This window comes from Salmo salar, chromosome ssa22 (genome assembly GCF_905237065.1).
Source record: "Salmo salar chromosome ssa22, Ssal_v3.1, whole genome shotgun sequence".
In the NCBI taxonomy this organism is placed as follows: domain Eukaryota; kingdom Metazoa; phylum Chordata; class Actinopteri; order Salmoniformes; family Salmonidae; genus Salmo; species Salmo salar.
Window position 1 is genome coordinate 18,519,588 of NC_059463.1, and position 22,913 is coordinate 18,542,500.

General features: G+C 43.8%; 1 protein-coding gene across 1 annotated transcript in view; it reads left to right on the forward strand.

The window, feature by feature from the left end:
* Positions 1-22,913, forward strand: part of LOC106583040 (chemokine-like protein TAFA-4) — a 53,867-nt gene that overhangs the window by 23,916 nt on the left and 7,038 nt on the right. Inside the window, exon 4 of the mRNA XM_014166795.2 lies at positions 10,295-10,450. Within this exon, the coding sequence (XP_014022270.1) occupies positions 10,295-10,450 (156 nt within the window). The remainder of the gene's footprint in view (positions 1-10,294; positions 10,451-22,913) is intronic.

Genomic DNA, 22,913 nt, shown 5'->3' on the forward strand with positions numbered 1-22,913 from the left:
CAGGTGGAAATTATAGGCAATTAGCAAGACACCCCCAATAAAGGAGTGGTTCTGCAGGTGGGGACCACAGACCACTTCTCAGTTCCTATGCTTCCTGGCTGATGTTTTGGTCACTTTTGAATGCTGGCGGTGCTTTCACTCTAGTGGTAGCATGAGACGGAGTCTACAACCCACACAAGTGGCTCAGGTAGTGCAGCTCATCCAGGATGGCACATCAATGCGAGCTGTGGCAAGAAGGTTTGCTGTGTCTGTCAGCGTAGTGTCCAGAGCATGGAGTCGCTACCAGGAGACAGGCCAGTACATCAGGAGACGTGGAGGAGGCCGTAGGAGGGCAACAACCCAGCAGCAGGACCGCTACCTCCGTCTTTGTGCAAGGAGGAGCAGGAGAAGCACTGCCAGAGCCCTGCAAAATGACCTCCAGCAGGCCAGAAATGTGCATGTGTCTGCTAAAACGGTCAGAAACAGACTCCATGAGGGTGGTATGAGGGCCCGACGTCCACAGGTGGGGGTTGTGCTTACAGCCCAACACCGTGCAGGACGTTTGGCATTTGCCAGAGAACACCAAGATTGGCAAATTCGCCACTGGCGCCCTGTGCTCTTCACAGATGAAAGCATGTTCACACTGAGCACATGTGACAGACGTGACAGAGTCTGGAGACGCCGTGGAGAACGTTCTGCTGCCTGCAACATCCTCCAGCATGACTGGTTTGGCGGTGGGTCAGTCATGGTGTGGGGTGGCATTTCTTTGGGGGGCCGCACAGCCCTCCATGTGCTCGCCAGAGGTAGCCTGACTGCCATTAGGTACCGAGATGAGATCCTCAGACCCCTTGTGAGACCATATGCTGGTGCGGTTGGCCCTGGGTTTCTCCTAATGCAAGACAATGCTAGACCTCATGTGGCTGGAGTGTGTCAGCAGTTCCTGCAAGAGGAAGGCATTAATGCTATGGACTGGCCCGCCCGTTCCCCAGACCTGAATCCAATCGAGCACATCTGGGACATCATGTCTCGCTCCATCCACCAACGCCACGTTGCACTACAGACTGTCCAGGAGTTGGCGGATGCTTTAGTCCAGGTCTGGGAGGAGATCCCTCAGGAGACCATCCACCACCTCATCAGGAGCATGCCCAGGCGTTGTAGGGAGGTCATACAGGCACGTGGAGGCCACACACACTACTGAGCCTCATTTTGACTTGTTTTAAGGACATTACATCAAAGTTGGATCAGCCTGTAGTGTGGTTTTCCACTTTAATTTTGAGTGTGACTCCAAATCCAGACCTCCATGGGTTGATAAATTGGATTTCCATTGTGTATTTATGTGTGATTTTGTTGTCAGCACATTCAACTATGTAAAGAAAAAAGTATTTAATAAGATTATTTCTTTCATTCAGATCTAGGATGTGCTGTTTAAGTGTTCCCTTTATTTTTTTGAGCAGTATATATACAGCTGAATATATATATACAGATCATGTTTTTGTTGTTGTTAAATAGTTAGACATATTCACGGATCATGGTTTTATTAGTGGAACATTTGAACGTATTCACAGATAATGGTTGTATTAGTGAATTCTTTTGATATATTCACAGATCACGGTTTTATTTGTGAGTTATGGTAAACGTACACATGGATCGTGGGACATTATACTGACAAAATATTGAGACTATTCTGCCCCCATACAGTCAGGGCCGAGTCACTGTCTTTGTTCGCTCACAGTAATGGTCTCTATCCACCAACAACAGTATCTACTTGTGTGGTACTTTGGCCTTCTGGGTGTTCAATGCACTGAAAATACACAGGTGCACGCATACACACACACAAACACAGACACACACACACTTTTAGTCCTCTATATCCCATCAAACAAACTCTTGCACTGCACATATAGGTCAGTGCAGGTCTCTCAGGCTGAAAACCAATTTGTGTTGTGTGTGCTGTTTTGGAGTCTTGATCAAGCTAGACATTAAGTTTAAGGACATAGAGAAGCCAAATCATCCACCCACCTGCCCGTGCTCTTAAATGTTTTTTCCTGGGGGTTCACCTTATTAAAACAGAGAACTGAGAACACAGTGGACTTTGTCATCTTCGCTAATCACTTTAAACAGGACATGAACGTCAGCTACGCTGTTCCCTGACATCATTATGGTCCTCCCACTGTGTAAGAGCACTTCTCCTCTCCAGGACCTTTGGTTAACCTCTTGGGGCTAGGTGGGACGCTAGCGTGCCACCTGTGGTGCACTCCATCAACAGCAGGTGCATTTCAAGAGCGGCAAATTTGAATCCAAATAAATGTCAAAATTCAAATTTTTCAAAAATACAACTATGTTACACCATTTGAAAGATAAACATCTCCTTAATCTAACCACGTTTTACGATTTCAAAAAGGTTTTACGGCGAAAGCATAAATTTAGAGTATGTTAGGACAGTACATTTACAAGAGTTGTGTGTAATGTTTTGTCAAGTCAAAGACAGGGTCACCAAAACCATAAAACCAGCTAAAATGATACACTAACCTTTTACAATCTCCATCAGATGACACTCCTAGGACATTATGTTAGACAATGCATGCATTTTTAGTTCTATCAAGTTCATATTTATATACAAAAACAGCGTTTTACTATGGCATTGATGTTGAGGAAATCGTTTCCCTCCAATAACCGGCAGTCAAGTCAGCGTCACAAATTAAATAATTAAAATTAGAAAACATTGGTAAAATATTATATTGTCATTTAAAGAATTATAGATTTACATCTTTTGAACGCAATCAACTTGCCAGATTTAAAAATAACCTTACTGGGAAATCACACTTTGCAATAATCTGAGCACTGTGCCCAGAAAAATACGCGTTGCGATACAGACTAGACGTCATGTTGGGGAGATCTAAAATCGAAAATACTATGTAAATAATCCATTACCTTTGATTCTCTTCATCAGATGTCACTTCCAGGTATCACAGGTCCATAACGAATGTAGTTTTGTTCAAAAAAGCTCATCATTTATGTCCAAAAATCTCCGTCTCGTTAGCACATGATGTAAGCCAGCCGGACTTCTCGTCATGAACGAGGGGAAAAAATATATTTCCGTTCGTTCAAACATGTCAAACGTTGTATAGCATAAATCATTAGGGCCTTTTTAACCAGAACATGAATAATATTCAAGGTGGACGAATGCATAGCCTTTTATAACGTATTGGAACGAGGGTACCCAACATGAAGTAGCGCGCCAGGTGTCTAATGGGACATCACCGTTCCATGGCTCTTGTTCGGTCAGATCTCCCTCCAGAAGACTCAAAACACTTTGTAAAGGCTGGTGACATCTAGTGGAAGCAATAGGAAGTGCCAAAATATTCCTAAACCCCTGTGTTTTTCAATGGGAGAGGTTTAAAGTCAATACAACACATCAGGTATCCACTTCCTGTCAGAAAATGTCTCAGGGTTTTGCCTGCCAAATGAGTTCTGTTATACTCACAGACACCATTCAAACAGTTTTGGAAACTTTAGAGTGTTTTCTATCCATATATAATAAGTATATGCATATTCTAGTTACTGGGTAGGATTAGTAACCAGATTAAATCGGGTACATTTTTTTTATCCAGACGTGCAAATGCTGCCCCCTAGACCCAACAGGTTAAGGCCCCACGTTATTAAAGTCCATTATCCCATAACTGGAGATATACTGTACACATTACTGCAAGGTCACTTTCAGCAGACCAGACCCTCACTCCAATACTGTCTGATCCTCTAAGTATACACGCATCCCAATCACTCTAAACAGTGATGCTGTTGGAACATACATATTGGTAATAACAGGGGGTTATCTCCCTCTTATAAGCGGGACTAAAATATCACGTGTGTGAACATAACCGTGTGTGACCGTGTGTGTGTACGTGTGTGTTTTTTCCTCCTTGACAAACACTGATTTGCGGTCACAGTGAGTGGGTTTTATTGGGGATAGATTTGTGTATAAATGAGGTCTCTGCATAGGACCACTCAGCCGTACAAACAACCTGTGAAATTAGAATAAATCTGTGGACAGGGCCTGATTTGGGCCTGTGAAACACAGATAATGTCAGCCTGATTGATGGGCTGTGCAGGATAGGACCGTTCACAGCCGAGCTGGAGAGAGATTGGAGAGGAAGTGTGGGAGTGCAGGATAAGAAGGTAGGGAGTGGGGGAGAGGAAGGTAGGGTGTGGTGGGAGTGGGGGAGAGGAAGGTAGGGTGTGGTGGGAGTGGGGGAGAGGAAGGTAGGGTGTGGGGGAGAGGAAGGTAGGGTGTGGTGGGAGTGGGGGAGAGGAAGGTAGGGTGTGGCGCGAGCGGGAGAGAGGAAGGTAGGGTGTGGGGGAGAGGAAGGTAGGGTGTGGTGGGAGTGGGGGAGAGGAAGGTAGGGTGTGGTGGGAGTGGGGGAGAGGAAGGTAGGGTGTGGTGCGAGCGGGGGAGAGGAAGGTAGGGTGTGGTGGGAGTGGGCGAGAGGAAGGTAGGGTGTGGTGGGAGTGGGGGAGAGGAAGCGAGAGTAGGGTTGAGAATGGGGATCAATGGGTAGATGGAAAACAAGGGAGAGAGGGTTAGAGGTGTGGAAGGGGAGGATCTGGATGTGATGGGGGAATGGGGAAAATAATAGCATTTACTCTAACAGGGTTAGTTCATATGGAAGACAAGGTAAACGTGTGAGGCAGTGGAGCCACTTTGTGATGTTCCTCCATTTTACAGGAGAAAATATATCCAGACTGTTTATTGAAAACAAGATTTGTTTTCGTAGTCATTCTTATTTTCTGAATTAAAGTCCTTATCGTTTCAATTCTGTAATTTTCTTGGATGGAGCTGCAGTCTGTGTCTGTCCCTGGCATCGACTGAACTCCTTCAGACAGATATAGCAAATGTCTGGCCTTCCATGGCAGACATGCTAGTCAGTTATTGACAGGGAAAAGACAGACTTTTTGATAAATTGCACATGGTCTGGGCCACTTCTGTCTGTCAGAATACATCAGTTGGCTGGCTGCTCAATCAGTTCAAGTTAGAGCTGCTTAGTTTGCCGCCCAGAAAACGCTTGCTTGGCTGTCACAGGAATAGAACCAAATAGCCATGGTTGAAATGTATTTTTCTTTCAGCCTGAGCTGAGGTTTATTACGTTAAGACTGCCATAACACCACTTTGTGTAAAATGGTGCCGGAGAAGAAGGCAGACGTTTTACGTGCCCCCAGCCGATTATGTTTTTTTGTTCGTTTTGTACCTAATGTTGTCGCTACCGTCTCTTATGACCGAAAATAACTTCTAGACATCAGGACTGCGATTACTCACCAAGGATTAGCAGAATCCTTTTTTTCCTTTCATGACTCTGACGAGTCCGACGAGAAGGATAAACTGGGTGAAGAGGAGGTGGAAAAATAGGGGCTGAAGGTTGGGCTGCCTTCTAAGAATTCGTAGGCGATCTAATAAATCCCCACTTCCCTCCGTTCTGCTAGCAAATGTGCAATCTTTGGAGAATAAAATCAACGAGTTACTTGGAAGATTAAACTACCAACAGGACATTAAAAACTGTAACATCTTATGCTTCACGGAGTCATGGCTGAACAACGACAATATCAACATACAGTTGGCTGGTTATATGATGTACAGGCAGTATAGAACAGCGGCGTCTGGTAAGACAAGGGGTGGTGGTCTATGTATTTTTGTAAACAACAGCTGGTAGATGATATCTAAGGAAGTCTCGAGCTATTGCTCATCTGAGGAAGAGTATAGCATGATAAGCTGTAGACCACACTAGCTACCGAGATAGTTTTCATCTGTATTCTTTGTAGCTGTTTACATACCACCACGGAGAGGCTGGCAGTAATACAGCATTGAATGAGCTGTATTCTTTGTAGCTGTTTACATACCACCACGGAGAGGCTGGCACTAAGACAGCATTGAATGAGCTGTATTCTGCCGTAACAAAACAAGAAAACGCCCACCCAGAGCTCCTAGTAGCCGGGGACTTTAATGCAGGGAAACTTATATCTGTTTTACCAAATTTAGATCAGCATGTTAAATGTGCAACCAGAGGAAAAAGACCTCTGGACCACCTATACTCCACACACAGAGATGCATACAAAGCTCTCCCTCGCCCTCCATTTGGCAAATCTGACCATAATTCTATTCTCCAGATTCCTGCTTACAAGCGAAAATGAATGCAGGAAGCACAAGTGACTAGATCAATAAAAAAGTGGTCAGAGGAAGCAGATGCTAAGCTACAGGACTTTTGCTAGCGCAGACTGGAATATGTTCCGGATTCCTCCGATGGCATTGCGGAGTACACCACATCAGTCAATGGCTTCATCAATAAGTGCATCGGTGACGTTGTCCCCACAGTGACTGTATGTACATACCCCAACCAGAAGACATGGATTACAGGCAGCATCTGCACTGAGCTAAAGGCTAGAGCTGCCGCATTCAAGGAGCGGGACTCTAAACCGGAAGCTTATAAGAAATCCCGCTATGCCCTCCGACGAACCATCAAACAGGCAAAGAGTCAATACAGGACTAAGATCGAATCATACTACACTGGCTCTGACGCTAGTCGGATGTGGCAGGGCTTGCAAACCATTACAGACTACAAAGGGAAGCACAGCCAAGAGCTGCCCAGTGACACGAGCCTACCTGACAAACCAAACTACTTCTATACTCACTTCGAGGCAAATAACACTGAAACATGCATGAGAGCACCAGCTGTTCTGGAAGACTGTGTGATCACGCTCTCTACAGCCGATGAGAGCAAGACCTATAAACAGGTCAACATTCACAAGGCCGCAGGCCCAGACGGATTACAAGGACGTGTACTGCAAGCCAGCGCTGACCAACTGGCAAGTGTCTTCATTGACATTTTCAACCTCTCCTTGCCCGAATCTGTAATACCAACAGGTTTTAAGCAGACCACCATAGTCCCTGTGCCCAAGAACACTAAGGTAACCTGCCTAAATGACTACCGACCCGTAGCACTCACGTCTGTAGCCATGAAGTGCTTTGAAAGGCTGGTCATGGCTCACATCCCAGAAACCCTAGATCCACTCCAATTTGCATACCGCCCCAATAGATCCACAGATGATGCAATCTCCATTTCACTCCACACTGCCCTTTCCCACCTGGACAAAAGGAACACCTATGTGAGAATGCTATTCATTGACTACAGCTCAGCGTTCAACACCATAGTGCCCTCAAAGCTCATCAATAAGCTAAGGACCCTGGGACTAAACACCTCCCTCTCCAACTGGATCCTGGACTTCCTGATGGGCCACCCCCAGGTGGTAAGGGTAGGTAACAACACATCCGCCACGCTGATCCTCAACACAGGGGCCCCTCAGGCGTAAGTGCTCAGTCCCCTCCTGTACTCCCTGTTCACTCATGACTCTAACAGCACGACTCTAACACCATCATTACATTTGCCAATGACACAACAGTGGTAGCCCTAATCACCGACAACGACGAGACAGCCTATAGGGAGGAGGTCAGAGACTTGGCCGTGTGGTGCCAGGACAACAACCTCTCTCTCAACGTGATCAAGACACATGAGATGATTATGGACTGCAGGAAAAAGAGGACCGAGCATACCCCCATTCTTATCGACGGAGTTGCTGTGGAGCAGGTTGAGAGCTTCAAGTTCCTTGGTGTCCACATCACCAACAAACTAACATGGTCCAATCACGCCAAGACAGTCGTGAAGAGGGCACGACAAAACCTATTCTCCCTCAGGAGACTGAAAAGATTTGGCATGGGTCTGCAGATCCTCAAAAGGTTCTACAGCTGCACCATCAAGAGCATCCTGACTGGCTGCATCACTGCCTGGTATGGCAACTGCTCGGCCTCCGACCGCAAGGCACTATAGAGGTTAGTGCGTACGGCCCAGTACATCACTGGGGCCAAGCTTCCTGCCATCCAGGACCTCTATTCCAGGCGATGTCAGAGGAAGGCCCTAAAAATTGTCAAAGTCTCCAGCCACCATAGTCATAGACTGTTCTCTCTGCTACCGAACGGCAAGCGGTCCTGGAGTGCCAAGTCTAGGTCCAAGAGCTTCTACCCCCAAGCCATAAGACTCCTGAACATCTAGTCAAATGGCTACCCACACTATTGGCAGTGCCCCCCTCCCCCCTTTACACCACTGCTACTCTCTGTTGGCATCTATGCATATTCACTTTAATAACTCTACCTACATGTACATACTACCTCAACTAACCGGTGCCCCCGCACATTGACTCTGTATCGGTACCCCCCCTGTATATATAGTCTCGCTGTTGTTATTTTACTGCTGCTCTTTAATAACTTTTTACTTTTATCTCTTATTCTTATCCATAATGTTTTTAAACGGCATTGTTGGTTAGGGGCTCGTAAGCATTTCACTGTAAGGTCAACACCTGTTGTATTCGCCCCATGTGACTAATACAATTGGATTTGATTTGATATGAACAAGATGGTTGAAGCAGAGTGCTTCAATACTGCTGTGATACTGCTGTGACTTCTCTGACTCAAGCCACTGTCCCAGAATCATCCTTACAGATCAGGGACAGTCAAGACAAGAGGTTACTTTATAGTTACAGCAGTAGCTCATCAAAAGATATGCATGCATTATGGAATGCTCTACTTTGTCTCGATACACTGGGTAACACTCAGAAGTTCAGGTTGACTTGTCGGATGTAGACTCATGCAGTATAGATTGGTGGATGAGGAAAATACTGGAGAGAGAAAAATGAATGGATTAAAGAAGAGAGACAGAGAGAGATGCTGCTCTGACCCTGTGACCTCATTATGCCACCAGGAGGCAGCAGTCTCTTTGTTCTCCTTACTGCCTATGACAGATCCCCACGCCCCCGCCTCCCCAGCTCCCTGCATCACACACACACGCATGCGCAGACACACACACACACACATGCACATGTGCATGCACACATGCACACACACACATCGTCTCCCTCTCTCTGTTTCATTTTGCTTGTGGTAGTCTCACACTAACAAGACGCTTGTTTTTAAGATGGGAGCACTAGCTTTCCCTGTCTTTACCCAGACATTGGTATGCAGACTGTGGTACAGGATGCCACACTAACAAGGGGATGGTTTTTGAAGGGAATTTTGCTTTTGAGATAGATGGAAGAAATTGGATGGTGTGTGACTGCATTATTAAGTAGATAGTGCATACTGACAAAGATGCCCTCACTGTTGAATAGATCTCTCTGTCTCAGCAGCATTCCTTATTTCTTCAATTTCTCCATGCTCCAAGTACGGTTACATTTTTTTTCCTGCCTCGGATATATGTGTGTGTGCATGAGTAGGGATAATCCACCAGTTCCCTGTGCCCCTGGGGAAATGAAAACAGAGGGATGAGGCCAAGGGATCATTGAGAAGGTTCTCTGGAGAAGAGAACAAGCAAACTTTAAATCAGGATGAGAGGGGCCTCGGCCTGTCGAAGTGTGTGTGTTAGGAAGGTTGTCCCACAAATGCATGTTTAAACATATTGAGTGCGGACTACTGTAAACCACATTTTACATTTTAGTCATTTAGCAGACGCTCTTATCCAGAGCGACTTACAGTAGTGAATGCATACATTTCATTTCATACTTTTTTTTTTTTGTTTCCCTGTGCTGGCCCCACGTAGAAATTGAACTCACAACCCTGGCGTTGCAAACACCATGCTCTACCAACTGAGCTACAGGGAAGGCATCTGTGTTGAAATGAAAACTGCTGAAATGTACATTCATCAATAAGAACTAGCCCCCAGGAAGTTAAATCTAGGGAGTTAAACAGAAGAGTAAAACTGTTAAGCTTCATTATGTGGAGAGTTTGGGGTATTGTGTTTTGGGTGGAACTCCAGCAGAGAGCAGGACAGAGCTCCAGATGCTGCCTCATACAATACGGACGCTGTTTCTCTAATGCTGTCAGGTGGTTCATTATGACTTAGAGAATTCCACTGAAAACCAAACTTTTGTTTGTTTATTTACTTAATTAAATAATGTTAGTGGGATTTTCTTTACAAGATAACCCTGCACACAATGAAAGGGCAGGCTTTTAATGTTAATGATGCTGTTGAGCTGAGAAAGGACCAAAATATTGGCATAAATGCATAGTGTTATATTGAAAGTGAATCTCTCTGCATCTTTAGAATAATTCCTGGTGTTTATACAACTGTAAATAATTCAACAGTTTTTTCTATTGTATAAACTCTGCGGCTTTTTCCTTTCTTGTATTTTAATAAGATGTTTTTTTAAATGTATATGTTGAAATACTACTGCAACCACATTGAATACGCTCTCTGTCTCCCTCCCTCTCGCTGTCTCTCAGCCTCCTACCAGGTGAAGCAGGGGACCTGTGAGGTGGTGGCCATCCACCGCTGTTGTAATAAGAACAAGATTGAGGAGCGCTCTCAGACCGTCAAGTGCTCCTGTTTCCCAGGCCAGGTCGCTGGCACAACCAGAGCCAGGCCCTCCTGTGTGGAAGGTAAACATACATTGTGTGTGTGTGTGTGTGACCTGAAGAAGATCCTTGCAGGATTGAAATGTTGTTTGTTTATTAATAAAGGTACGTGGCGGAGGCTATGAGTTTGCGGGCTATATTTATTTCATACCGGTCCTACAACCCCCTAAAGGATATGCGTGCGATCACACTTGACTACTGTGTGTGTTTGTGTGTGTGTACATGTGTGCATATGGCACAGGAGGTTGGTGGCACCTTAATTGGGGAAGATGGGCTCGTGGTAACGGCTGGAACGAATATAGTGTAATGGTATCGAATATATATAACACATGGTTTCCATTTGTTTGATGCTATTCCATTTGCTCTGTTCCAGCCATTATTATGAGCCGTCGTCCCCTCACCAGCCTCCACTGGTATGTGGGTGTCATTTATTTCAATTTGCTTGTACATGGATGTTAGAAATGTATACCAACGTAGTCTTAGAAGCTGTTCTGACAGTGAAGATCCCATCAGAGCTGTGTTTGAAGGACTTGTTGAAATATTTACCACACAGCCAGACTTAGCCACTTCCTGCGTGGACAGGAAGCTGGCACACACTCTTCTAGTCTCACAAAGTGCTTTAGCTCTCTACTTCATGATAAAGTGGGTGTGGATTTCTCTGTGGTGCAGTCTGTCCCCCATCCTGTTTATAGTAGATCATGTAACATTAAAGGCTAGGGCCACAGCAGACTAATGCAGGTAATGGAAGATCACTCTGCAGTGTCGCCTTCCTTCTCTTATCCTCTAGAGGAATATGAAAGGAGAGGGAAATATAGTACATCTGGCAGCCTCTGAAGGTTTGGCCCAAGGCCTGAAATAAAAAAAAACACAATTTAAAAGGGATGATTTAATTTGGGAAAGCATTCCATTTCACATCAATTCAGGCCTTTCGACCATACAGATGGTAATAGAAAAATAATTTTCTGCTCCCTCGCACCCTGTCATATCTCTAGACTCAATATTGTTGAATCAGGTTTCCACAAATAAAACCCTTAGGAAAATAGATTACATTTCATTATAAAAAAGATTGCGGGACAAAAGTGTGTGTTTGTGTGTATGTATGTGAGAGAGACAGAGAGAGAGAGAGAAAGAAAGAAATGGAGCAAGAGAGTGCAAGGCGAGGAGTTATGAAAGGGATGGTGTTGTCTTAGCGACGATAGAGAGAGAAAACCCAGGAGTCATTTTGATCGACCTTGCATTGCCTGTCTATGGCGTTGAGGGTTTCCACTCTTCAGGGAGAGACAGAGCCTCTGAGTGTCAACTGACCCTCATCAGACAGGCCTCCCCTTCTCCCTATCCCCTGGCACATATACACACACACCCTAACTCTGTCGCACAGCCAATCCAGATGAATTAACCCCCCTCCAGTGGGAAACAGATAGTTGTCCCGTACGTGAGCGGAGCGGAGAACCGAGACAGACCTGCAGGGACTGGTGAAGTAACCTCAGGCTCTAGCTTTAATGTCTCTGTTTAGCTTCTTCCATGTTTTTTCTCTCTCCTGTTCTTTCCTTTCTAAGAAAGAGGTTGTTCTGCGCTGGTCAGCTCAGTTCCAGTGCAGACTGAACTTCCAGTCACATAGCTACTTCATGTCTCAGATACAGATGTGGAGACCTTGGATGGGGGCTTTTCCGTTGTACTATATACGATTTTTACAGTAAAGCATCTTACAGTAAAGTGCAGTTGTTATTTGGAAATTCTGTATTTGTTTATGACAAACTACCGTAACATTGTCAATGTTCAACAATACTTGCAGAAACTATTGCATAGGGACCACGCTATGTATGGTTATATGAATGCATTTTCTCAGAGTTTCTGCTAAAGAGTGACTAAAATGTAAATGTATCCCTTTTCACTCACCTTAAACATATGAGATACGGTTCCTATGACTGACCAATAGAGGGCACTGTTCAACAGCCATTTGTCTTAAAGGCACCTGCTGGTACCCAAGGCTAGTTTTCTCATGTATCTTTTGTTTTGTTTACCTGATAGGAAACATAATAAATATAAATAATATAAATATGTTTTTTAAGTATCTTAGATATTGGTTGAAAACCAAAAATGTCATAAAGAAGAATTCTGGAGAAAGCTGCAAAGCCCTGAAAAAATACAAATACAGTACATTCAATACACAGAAATGCCCTTACCCCTCACTACATCCCACATGTCTAACCCTCCTAACATAAGAACATGCCCTAGAGAGCTATTCCACTGCAGACATAGCTATTAAACATCATTAGAGCTGTGCGAGGCACTGTGTCCTCTCAGGCAATGGACAGAGAGAGGCTCTTCCCAGTATCCTCTATTTTGTTCTGGTTTAGTCCCTCTTGGGGTACCTCTCTATATGAGGGAGCTGACTGGACTGAAGAAGATCCCTGAGGACTCCACTGTGCTGTTGTGTTTAACGCTGACCCTCGAGTGAGGTCAGGGGTCTCAGAGATAGCCCTTTGGAGAGAGACTTCTGGGGGCCATCTGCCCACTGAATAATGCACTGTTGTGACAATTTATAAACTGCAAAATAGCCATATACTGTAACAGTACAGGTCTTTTTTTATCTTTCAATCTCATTCCCTCCCTAAATTTATGTAGGCCTATATGGTTATATAGATAATGACTGTAAAGGTGAAGAGCAGTAAAAATATGTCTTGTTTACCACAGTCACACTGTCTCCACTGGGCCTAACAGCTCAGAGTTATAAAGTATCCCAGGCAGAATGATGTCCCTACTGTCTCCAGCCAGATGGCCATCCCCTCACCTTTTAATTTAATACCAGTGATGAGTGTGGTAAGGTTTAGATGAGGGACATCTCCATTAACTGTAAAATACTGTACATCAATTTCCAACAGCTCTTCATTGCAAAGACATTCTGAAAAACCATATTATTGAGAGAGGTGTGATGAGTCACAGCACCCAGTAATGGAGCACACCATTCATCACACCTCTCTCGATAATATGCATTTTGAAAATGTGTGGCTATAAAGAATTTTGGTCAATTTTGACCAAGTGTAGTTACAGCGGTTTGCCTTTGTAGGGCAGAATGTTGTGCTCCATTACCGGGTGTTGTGAAGTCTGACCTGTTATCATTAAGCCAGCTTGTTAAAGACCAACGGCTGACAATTTCCTGTCTCACTGTATCGGAATCTCACAGCTTTCTTCCTCTCCTCTTTTCTTCTCTTCTTCGGTTCATCTTGAAGCACATTCCCTTCAGGCTTTATATGGGAATTACTGGAGATTGTCTTTAGCTGTGTGTTGGAGTTGGAAGCAGAGAGTGGAACGCCCCCTTATGACTTCCTTCTTGCTGCGCAGCTCTTAGATGGGGTTGAATTCATAATGACCAATAAGCAGAGGTCATGAAGATCACTTCTATTTATCAGGACACACCGTGGAGATGTCCACGTGGAGAGGTGGGCGCTCGGTGCCAGCACTGGATTATACTGCATTATTATACAACATTAACCTGTGTCAAAGTCAGCTTTACCAACCTGAGTCAATATGGGTCTAAATCAAGCCATTTCATTCTAACAGAACGGCGTGAATGGATTTAGATTGTTAACGCTGAGTTTGGCCTCCGATGGCGGAGATCTCGTCTTAAGGTGCTGTGTTATTGAGCTCTCCACTGGAGGGGGGTTAATTCACTTGTATTGGCAGTGTGACAGGGTTAGAGTTGTGTGTATGTGTTTGTGTGTGTCTGTGTGCACATGTGTGTGTGTCTGTGTGTATGCGTGACAATGTGAGTGTAAATCTGAGCAAGTATCTACAGTACCAGTCAGTTTGGGCACAGGGTTTTTCTTTATTTTGACTATTTTCTACATTGTAGAATAATAGTGAAGACATCAAAACTATGAACTAACACATATGGAATCATGTAGTAACCAAAAAAGTGTTTAACAAATTTAAAAAAAACATTTTAAATGTGAGATTCTACAAAGCAGCCAGCCTTTGCGTTGATGACAGCTTTGCACACGCTTGGCATTCTCTCAACCAGCTTCATGAGGTAGTCACCTGGAATGCATTTCAAATAATAGCTGTGCCTTGTTAACCTCTATGGGCTAGGTGGGACGCTAGCGTCCCACCCGTGGTGCACTCCATCAACAGCAGGTGCATTTCAAGAGCGGCAAATTTGAATCCAAATAAATGTCAAAATTCAAATTTTTCAAACATACAACTATTTTACACCCTTTGAAAGATAAACATCTCCTTAATCTAACCACGTTTTACGATTTCAAAAAGGTTTTACGGCGAAAGCATAAATTTAGAGTATGTTAGGACAGTACATTTACAAGAGTTGTGTGTAATGTTTTGTCAATTCAAAGACAGGGTCACCAAAACCATAAAACCAGCTAAAATGATGCACTAACCTTTTACAATCTCCATCAGATGACACTCCTAGGACATTATGTTAGACAATGCATGCATTTTTAGTTCTATCAAGTTCATATTTATATCCAAAAACAGCGTTTTACTATGGCATTGATGTTGAGGAAATCGTTTCCCTCCAATAACCGGCAGTCAAGTCAACACCACAAATTAAATAATTAAAATTAGAAAACATTGGTAAAATATTATATTGTCATTTAAAGAATTATAGATTTACATCTCTTGAACGCAATCAACTTGCCAGATTTAAAAATAACCTTACTGGGAAATCACACTTTGCAATAATCTGAGCACTGCGCCCAGAAAAATACGCGTTGCGATACAGACTAGACGTCATGTTGGGGAGATCTAAAATCGAAAATACTATGTAAATAATCCATTACCTTTGATTCTCTTCATCAGATGTCACTTCCAGGTATCACAGGTCCATAACGAATGTAGTTTTGTTCAAAAAAGCTCATCATTTATGTCCAAAAATCTCCGTCTTGTTAGCACATGATCTAAGCCAGCCGGACTTCTCGTCATGAACGAGGGGAAAAAATATATTTACGTTCGTTCAAACATGTCAAACGTTGTATAGCATAAATCATTAGGGCCTTTTTTAACCAGAACATGAATAATATTCAAGGTGGACGAATGCATACTCTTTTATAACGTATTGAAACGAGGGTACCCAACATGAACTCGCACGCCAGGTGTCTAATGGGCCATCATCGTTCCATGGCTCTTGTTCGGTCAGATCTCCCTCCAGAAGACTCAAAACACGTTGTAAAGGCTGGTGACATCTAGTGGAAGCAATAGGAAGTGCCAAAATATTCCTCAGCCCCTGTGTTTTTCAATGGGATAGGTTTAAAGGTAATACAACACATCAGGTATCCACTTCCTGTCAGAAAATGTCTCAGGGTTTTGCCTGCCAAATGAGTTCTGTTATACTCACAGACACCATTCAAACAGTTTTAGAAACTTTAGAGTGTTTTCTATCCATATATAATAAGTATATGCATATTCTAGTTACTGGGTAGGATTAGTAACCAGATTAAATCGGGTACATTTTTTTTATCCAGCCGTGCAAATACTGCCCCCTAGCCCTAACAGGTTAAAAGTTAATTTGTTGAATTTCTTTCCTTAATTCGTTTGAGACAATCAGTTGTGTTGTGACAAGGTAGGGTTGGTATAGAGAAAATAGCCCTATTTGGTAAAAGACCAAGTCCATATTATGGCAAGAACAGCTCAAATAAGCAAAGAGAAACGACAGTCCATCATTACTTTAAGACATGAAGGTCAGTCAATGTGGAAAATGTTAAGAACTTTGCAAGTTTCTTCAAGTGCAATCGCAAAAACCATCAAGCGATATGATGAACTGGCTCTCATGAGGACCGCCATAGGAAAGGAAGACCCAGAGTTACCTCTGCTGCAGAGGCTAAGTTCATTAGAGTTACAGTGAGGGAAAAAAGTATTTGATCCCCTGCTGATTTTGTACGTTTGCCCACTGAAAAAGAAATGATCAGTCTATAATTTTAATGGTAGGTTTATTTGAACAGTGAGAGACAGAATAACAACACAAAAATCCAGAAAAACGCATGTCAGAAATGTTATAAATTGATTTGCATTTTAATGAGGGAAATAAGTATTTGACCCCTCTGCAAAACATGACTTAGTACTTGGTGGCAAAACCCTTGTTGGCAATCACAGAGGTCAGAAGTTTCTTGTAGTTGGCCACCAGGTTTACACACATCTCAGGAGGGATTTTGTCCCACTCCTCTTTGCAGATCTTCTCCAAGATTAAGGTTTCAAGGCTGATGTTTGGCAACTCAAACCTTCAGCTCCCTCCACAGATTTTCTATGCGATTAAGGTCTGGAGACTGGCTAGGCCACTCCAGGACCTTAATGTGCTTCTTCTTGAGCCACTCATTTGTTGCCTTGGCTGTGTGTTTTGGGTCATTATCATGCTGGAATACCCATCCACGACACATTTTCAATGCCCTGGCTGAGGGAAGGAGGTTCTCACCCAAGATTTGACGGTACATGGCCCCGTCAATCGTCCCTTTGATGCGGTGAAGTTGTCCTATCCCCTTAGCAGAAAAACACCCCCAAAGCATAATGTTTCTACCTCCATGTTTGACGGTGGGGATGGTGTTCTTGGGGTCATAGGCAGCATTCCTCCTCCTCCAAACATGGCGAGTTGAGTTGATGCCAAAGAGCTCCATTTTGGTCTCATCTGACCACAACACTTTCACCCAATGAACATCTGAATGATTCAGAGGACACTCTGAATCATTCAGATGTTCATTGGCAAACTTCAGACGGCCATGTGTATGTGCTTTCTTGAGCAGGGGGACCTTAATGGCGCTGCAGGATTTCAGTCCTTCATGGCGTAGTGTGTTACCAATTGTTTTCTTGGTGACTATGGTCCCAGCTGCCTTGAGACCATTGACAAGATCCTCCCGTGTAGTTCTGGGCTGATTCCTCACCGTTCTCATGATCATTGCAACTCCACGAGGTGAGATCTTTGCATGGAGCCCCAGGCCGAGGGAGATTGACAGTTCTTTTGTGTTTCTTCCATTTGCGAATAATCGCACCAACTGTTGTCACCTTCTTACCAAGCTGCTTGGCGATGGTCTTGTAGCCCATTCCAGCCTTGTGTAGGTCTACAATCTTGTCCCTGACATCCTTGGAGAGCTCTTTGGTCTTGGCCATGGTGGACAGTTTGGAATCTGATTGATTGATTGCTTCTGTGGAAAGGTGTCTTTTATACAGGTAATAAACTGAGATTAGGAGCACTCCCTTTAAGAGTTTGCTCCTAATCTCAGCTCGTTACCTGTATAAATGACACCTGGGAGCCAGAAATCTTTCTGATTGAGAGGGGGTCAAATACTTATTTCCCTCATTAAAATGCAAATCAATTTATAACATTTTTGACATGCGTTTTTCTGTTGTTATTCTGTCTCTCACTGTTTTGTCTCTGACTGTTGGAAAAGCATTCCAGGGGAAGCTGGTGAAGAGAATGCCAAGAGTGTGCAAAGCTGTCATTAAGGCAAAGGGTGGCTACTTTGAAGAATATAAAATATGAAATATATTTTGATGTGTTTAACACTTTTTTGGTTACTACATGATTCCATATGTGTATAGTTTTGATGTATTCACTTTTATTCTACAATGTAGAAAATGGTCAAAATAAAGAAAAACCCTTGATTAATAGGTGTGTTCAAACTTTTGACTGGTACTATACTTTCTATACCCATGTGAGGTGCTATCTTTTTCTGTGTTGTGTTTGCTGTTGCTTAAACAGTATGTTAAGTTAATCTTGGTATCTGGCAAGTCTATTGTTCAGGTGTCTGTGTGTGTATGTGTCTGTGTGTATTTGTCTGCATGCTTGGTGCGTGTGTGGCACTTGAACACAGATAGGTTTTTACTTAATCATTTCTGAAAGAGATGGATGCCCCTTTTCTGCTATGACTATACAGAGAGTCCAGTGAATGGAACGACTCGAACGCCACGGGGGCTTCTGCTGCTGAATCCTATTTTGGAAGTCAGCCAGTTGTCTCACCCGTTCTGTCCTCCCCTGTTGAGTGGAGCAAATTAAATCCATGCCCTCCGTGTGTGTGTGCATGTGTGTGTCCGTGTGTGTTTGACCATGCAGGTTCTCCAGATAGCCTTTAGATGTTAATGATGTGTAAGGACGTAGAACCATTAGTGTTAAGCTTTTACGTCCAACATGTATAGTACCTCCCACATGCATGCACTGCTCATATACAGTACACATGGGGACTGCTCATATACAGTACACATGGGGACTGCTCATATATGGTACACATGGGGACTGCTCATATACAGTACACATGGGGACTGCTCATATACAGTACACATGGGGACTGCTCATATATAGTACACATGGGGACTGCTCATATACAGTACACATGGGGACTGCTCATATATAGTACACATGGGGACTGCTCATATATAGTACACATGGGGACTGCTCATATATAGTACACATGGGGACTGCTCATATATAGTACACATGGGGACTGCTCATATATAGTACACATGGGGACTGCTCATATACAGTACACATGGGGACTGCTCATATATAGTACACATGGGGACTGCTCATATATAGAACACATGGGGACTGCTCATATATAGTACACATGGGGACTGCTCATATATAGTACACATGGGGACTGCTCATATATAGTACACATGGGGACTGCTCATATATAGTACACATGGGGACTGCTCATATATAGTACACATGGGGACTGCTCATATATAGTACACATGGGGACTGCTCATATATAGTACACATGGGGACTGCTCATATATAGTACACATGGGGACTGCTCATATACAGTACACATGGGGACTGCTCATATATAGTACACATGGGGACTGCTCATATATAGTACACATGGGGACTGCTCATATACAGTACACATGGGGACTGCTCATATATAGTACACATGGGGACTGCTCATATATAGTACACATGGGGACTGCTCATATATACTACACATGGGGACTGCTCATATATAGTACACATGGGGACTGCCAGTGTAAATTACCTGTCAGCTAAATCTGGTGCAACACATCACTTCTCATATTCTGAGACTTATGATTTGTTGTACATTGTTCCTACCAAATAGACAAATAAAACATGTGAACCCCCTGTCCTTCCACACACACACACACACACACACACACACACACACACACACACACACACACACACACACACACACACACACACACACACACACACACACACACACACACACACACACACACACACACACACACACACACACACACACACACACACACACACACACACACACACACACACACACGGTACATCTACCCCCTGCCGCCACATACTCCCCAGACCGATGATGATATATACACATGCATAATATCACATCATTGTATTCACAGTGAGTTCAACCCAAGCCTTTGTTAAGTACTATTTGATGAACACTCTAAAAGACTCATGCTTGGTTGCGTTTTGTATTATGCCTTTGTAGTCCAATGGGAACAAAATTAGTCATTGTAGCCCACAATAAAATACATACAGTAATCTGACTTGTCTGCTGTTATGTTTACAAGATATGTAGGGAGAGGTTGCATAACTCTAATTGAAGTTGAATTGCAAATGATCGATTGCTATTTGTATTTTTACATTACTCAGGTCACGTAGCCTACATTAGCTTTAAATGTAACAGAATCATAATGTATTATGTCATGTTTTGTTTGTGGTAAAAACGAATTATCACGCATTATACCTGGAACACAGACGGAAACAGACGCGCTAGCAGCAGATGGGCACTGTTTTTCATCCATTCTTTCACCAATAAAGACCTTTTAGCAGCTAGCAGACAGCAATGAGACAGCCTATATGACTGTGTGTGTGTCTGTGTCTGTGTCTGTGTGTGTGTCTGTGTGTGTGTGTACCTGCAGAGATCAGTGTCTTGCTGGACTCTCATTTTGTGGCTGTTAACATGTTGTTAGCACAGTATAACACAAACACATATAAGTTAGGATAGTTTAATCTATGTTGCCATGGGTGATACTTCCCACAGTGCAGGAGCTTCTGTAGGAGAACAGAAAAGAGCAGCTGCAGTTTCATCTTTGTCCACATGATGTCAGAAACATTTCAACACCAACGGTGGCAGGATTCATGGAAACAAAAAGTAACAAAGGAAAGTGTGGTACCATCCAGTTCTGGGTGCTAACACACACACACACACACACACACACACACACACACACACACACACACACACACACACACACACACACACACACACACACACACACACACACACACACACACACACACACACACACACACACACAGACACTTAACCTAATGTTTTGACAGGCAGTGTATTCACAGACGGATTGAATCTGCTGTGACCTGTGATGTGTCAGTGCTGTGGTGGATGGACATCATCTCTGTCTAATCCTCTAGGCAGCCTTTAGGCATAGCTCCCCCACATACCTTGTTTAGAATCACCCCCTGAGACCAGCAACAAAGCCAGGGATTGGGGAAGACAACACTAACTTGCTCCCTATCATGGCATTCACAGAAGTCTCCATTAACACTATCATTTGATTTACTTAATAACAACTGCTCTCAACAGACATACTGAGATTTCCTGAAAAGGTTTAGACTAATTTCTGAGTGAAGCATCAGCAGTCAGATGTTTAATGTCACGTGGAGTATGGCTTCTGGATGGTAGCTAGCTACAGTAGTCAGATGTTTAATGCCACGTGGTGTACAGCTTCTGGATGGTAGCTAGCTACAGTAGTCAGATGTTTAATGCCACGTGGAGTATGGCTTCAAGATGGTAGCTAGCTACAGTAGTCAGATGTTTAATGTCACGTGGAGTATGGCTTCTGGATGGTAGCTAGCTACAGTAGTCAGATGTTTAATGCCACGTGGAGTACGGCTTCTGGATGGTAGCTAGCTACAGTAGTCAGATGTTTAATGCCACGTGGAGTATGGTTTCTGGATGGTAGCTAGCTACAGTAGTCAGATGTTTAATGCCACGTGGAGTATGGCTTCTGGATGGTAGCTAGCTACAGTAGTCAGATGTTTAATGCCACGTGGAGTACGGCTTCTGGATGGTAGCTAGCTACAGTAGTCAGATGTTTAATGCCACGTGGAGTACGGCTTCTGGATGGTAGCTAGCTACAGTAGTCAGATGTTTAATGCCACATGGAGTACGGCTTCTGGATGGTAGCTAGCTACAGTAGTCAGATGTTTAATGCCACATGGAGTATGGTTTCTGGATGGTAGCTAGCTACAGTAGTCAGATGTTTAAAGCCACGTGGTGTACAGCTTCTGGATGGTAGCTAGCTACAGTAGTCAGATGTTTAATGCCACGTGGAGTACGGCTTCTGGATGGTAGCTAGCTACAGTAGTCAGATGTTTAATGCCACGTGGAGTATGTCTTCTGGATGGTAGCTAGCTACAGTAGTCAGATGTTTAATGCCACGTGGAGTATGTCTTCTGGATGGTAGCTAGCTACAGTAGTCAGATGTTTAATGCCACGTGGAGTATGTCTTCTGGATGGTAGCTAGCTACAGTAGTCAGATGTTTAATGCCACGTGGAGTATGTCTTCTGGATGGTAGCTAGCTACAGTAGTCAGATGTTTAATGCCACGTGGAGTACGGCTTCTGGATGGTAGCTAGCTACAGTAGCGACACACTGCTCTGCTCTCTGTGAATTAATGGTGGTAATTCTGTCGATAAACTATCAGACTCATCACTGACTGCTGACAAAGAGAGATGGATCTCAGTTAAACCCATCTGTCTCTGGGAGAAGAGATTTTGAGAAATGGGGTTCTTATTTCCAGACATAGATCCCAAACTAAGTTGCTTTATTTGCATACATCACTGACATGATACACGGATGAGTAAGTGCAGTGCAACTTACACGGTAGCCTATGATGAACTGATAGGCTGTTTGACCCTGCTTGTCATCTACAGTATGAACACTTGAACATCTTGAAAAACAATCTAGCCTTAATGGCCATGTACTCTTATCATCTCTACTGGGCTCAACCAGAAGAAGACTGGCCACCCCTCAAAGCCTGGTTCCTCTCTAGGTTTCTTCCTAGGTTCCTGCCTTTCTAGGGAGTTTTTTCTTGTCACTGTGCTTCTACTTCATCTGCATGGCTTGCTCTCTGGGGTTTTAGGCTGGGTTTCTGTATAAGCACTTTGTGACATCTGCTGATGTAAAACAGGCTATATAAATACTAGACTGGTCCATGTCAGCACCTCTCAGGAATTCCCTTTATTACCGTAGATCATCAGCGCTCCTCTAGGTATTCTGTTGTTGCTATCCATCCAACAGCCCCTGGCCCTGCCATGACATCATAAGCTATTAGCCACTCCCGTCCATTCTGCAGAATGACAGGCAGGTCTGCGACGTCACAGCCTCCCGGCCCACTCTGTAGAACGTGAGATGAAGTCTCTGAGAACTCCAACTCTAATGGCTCTTCTTCAGGCCATGCTCATTAGCTCTAAATAACATGGCGGTAGCGTAAAGCACCACGGCAGACGCCA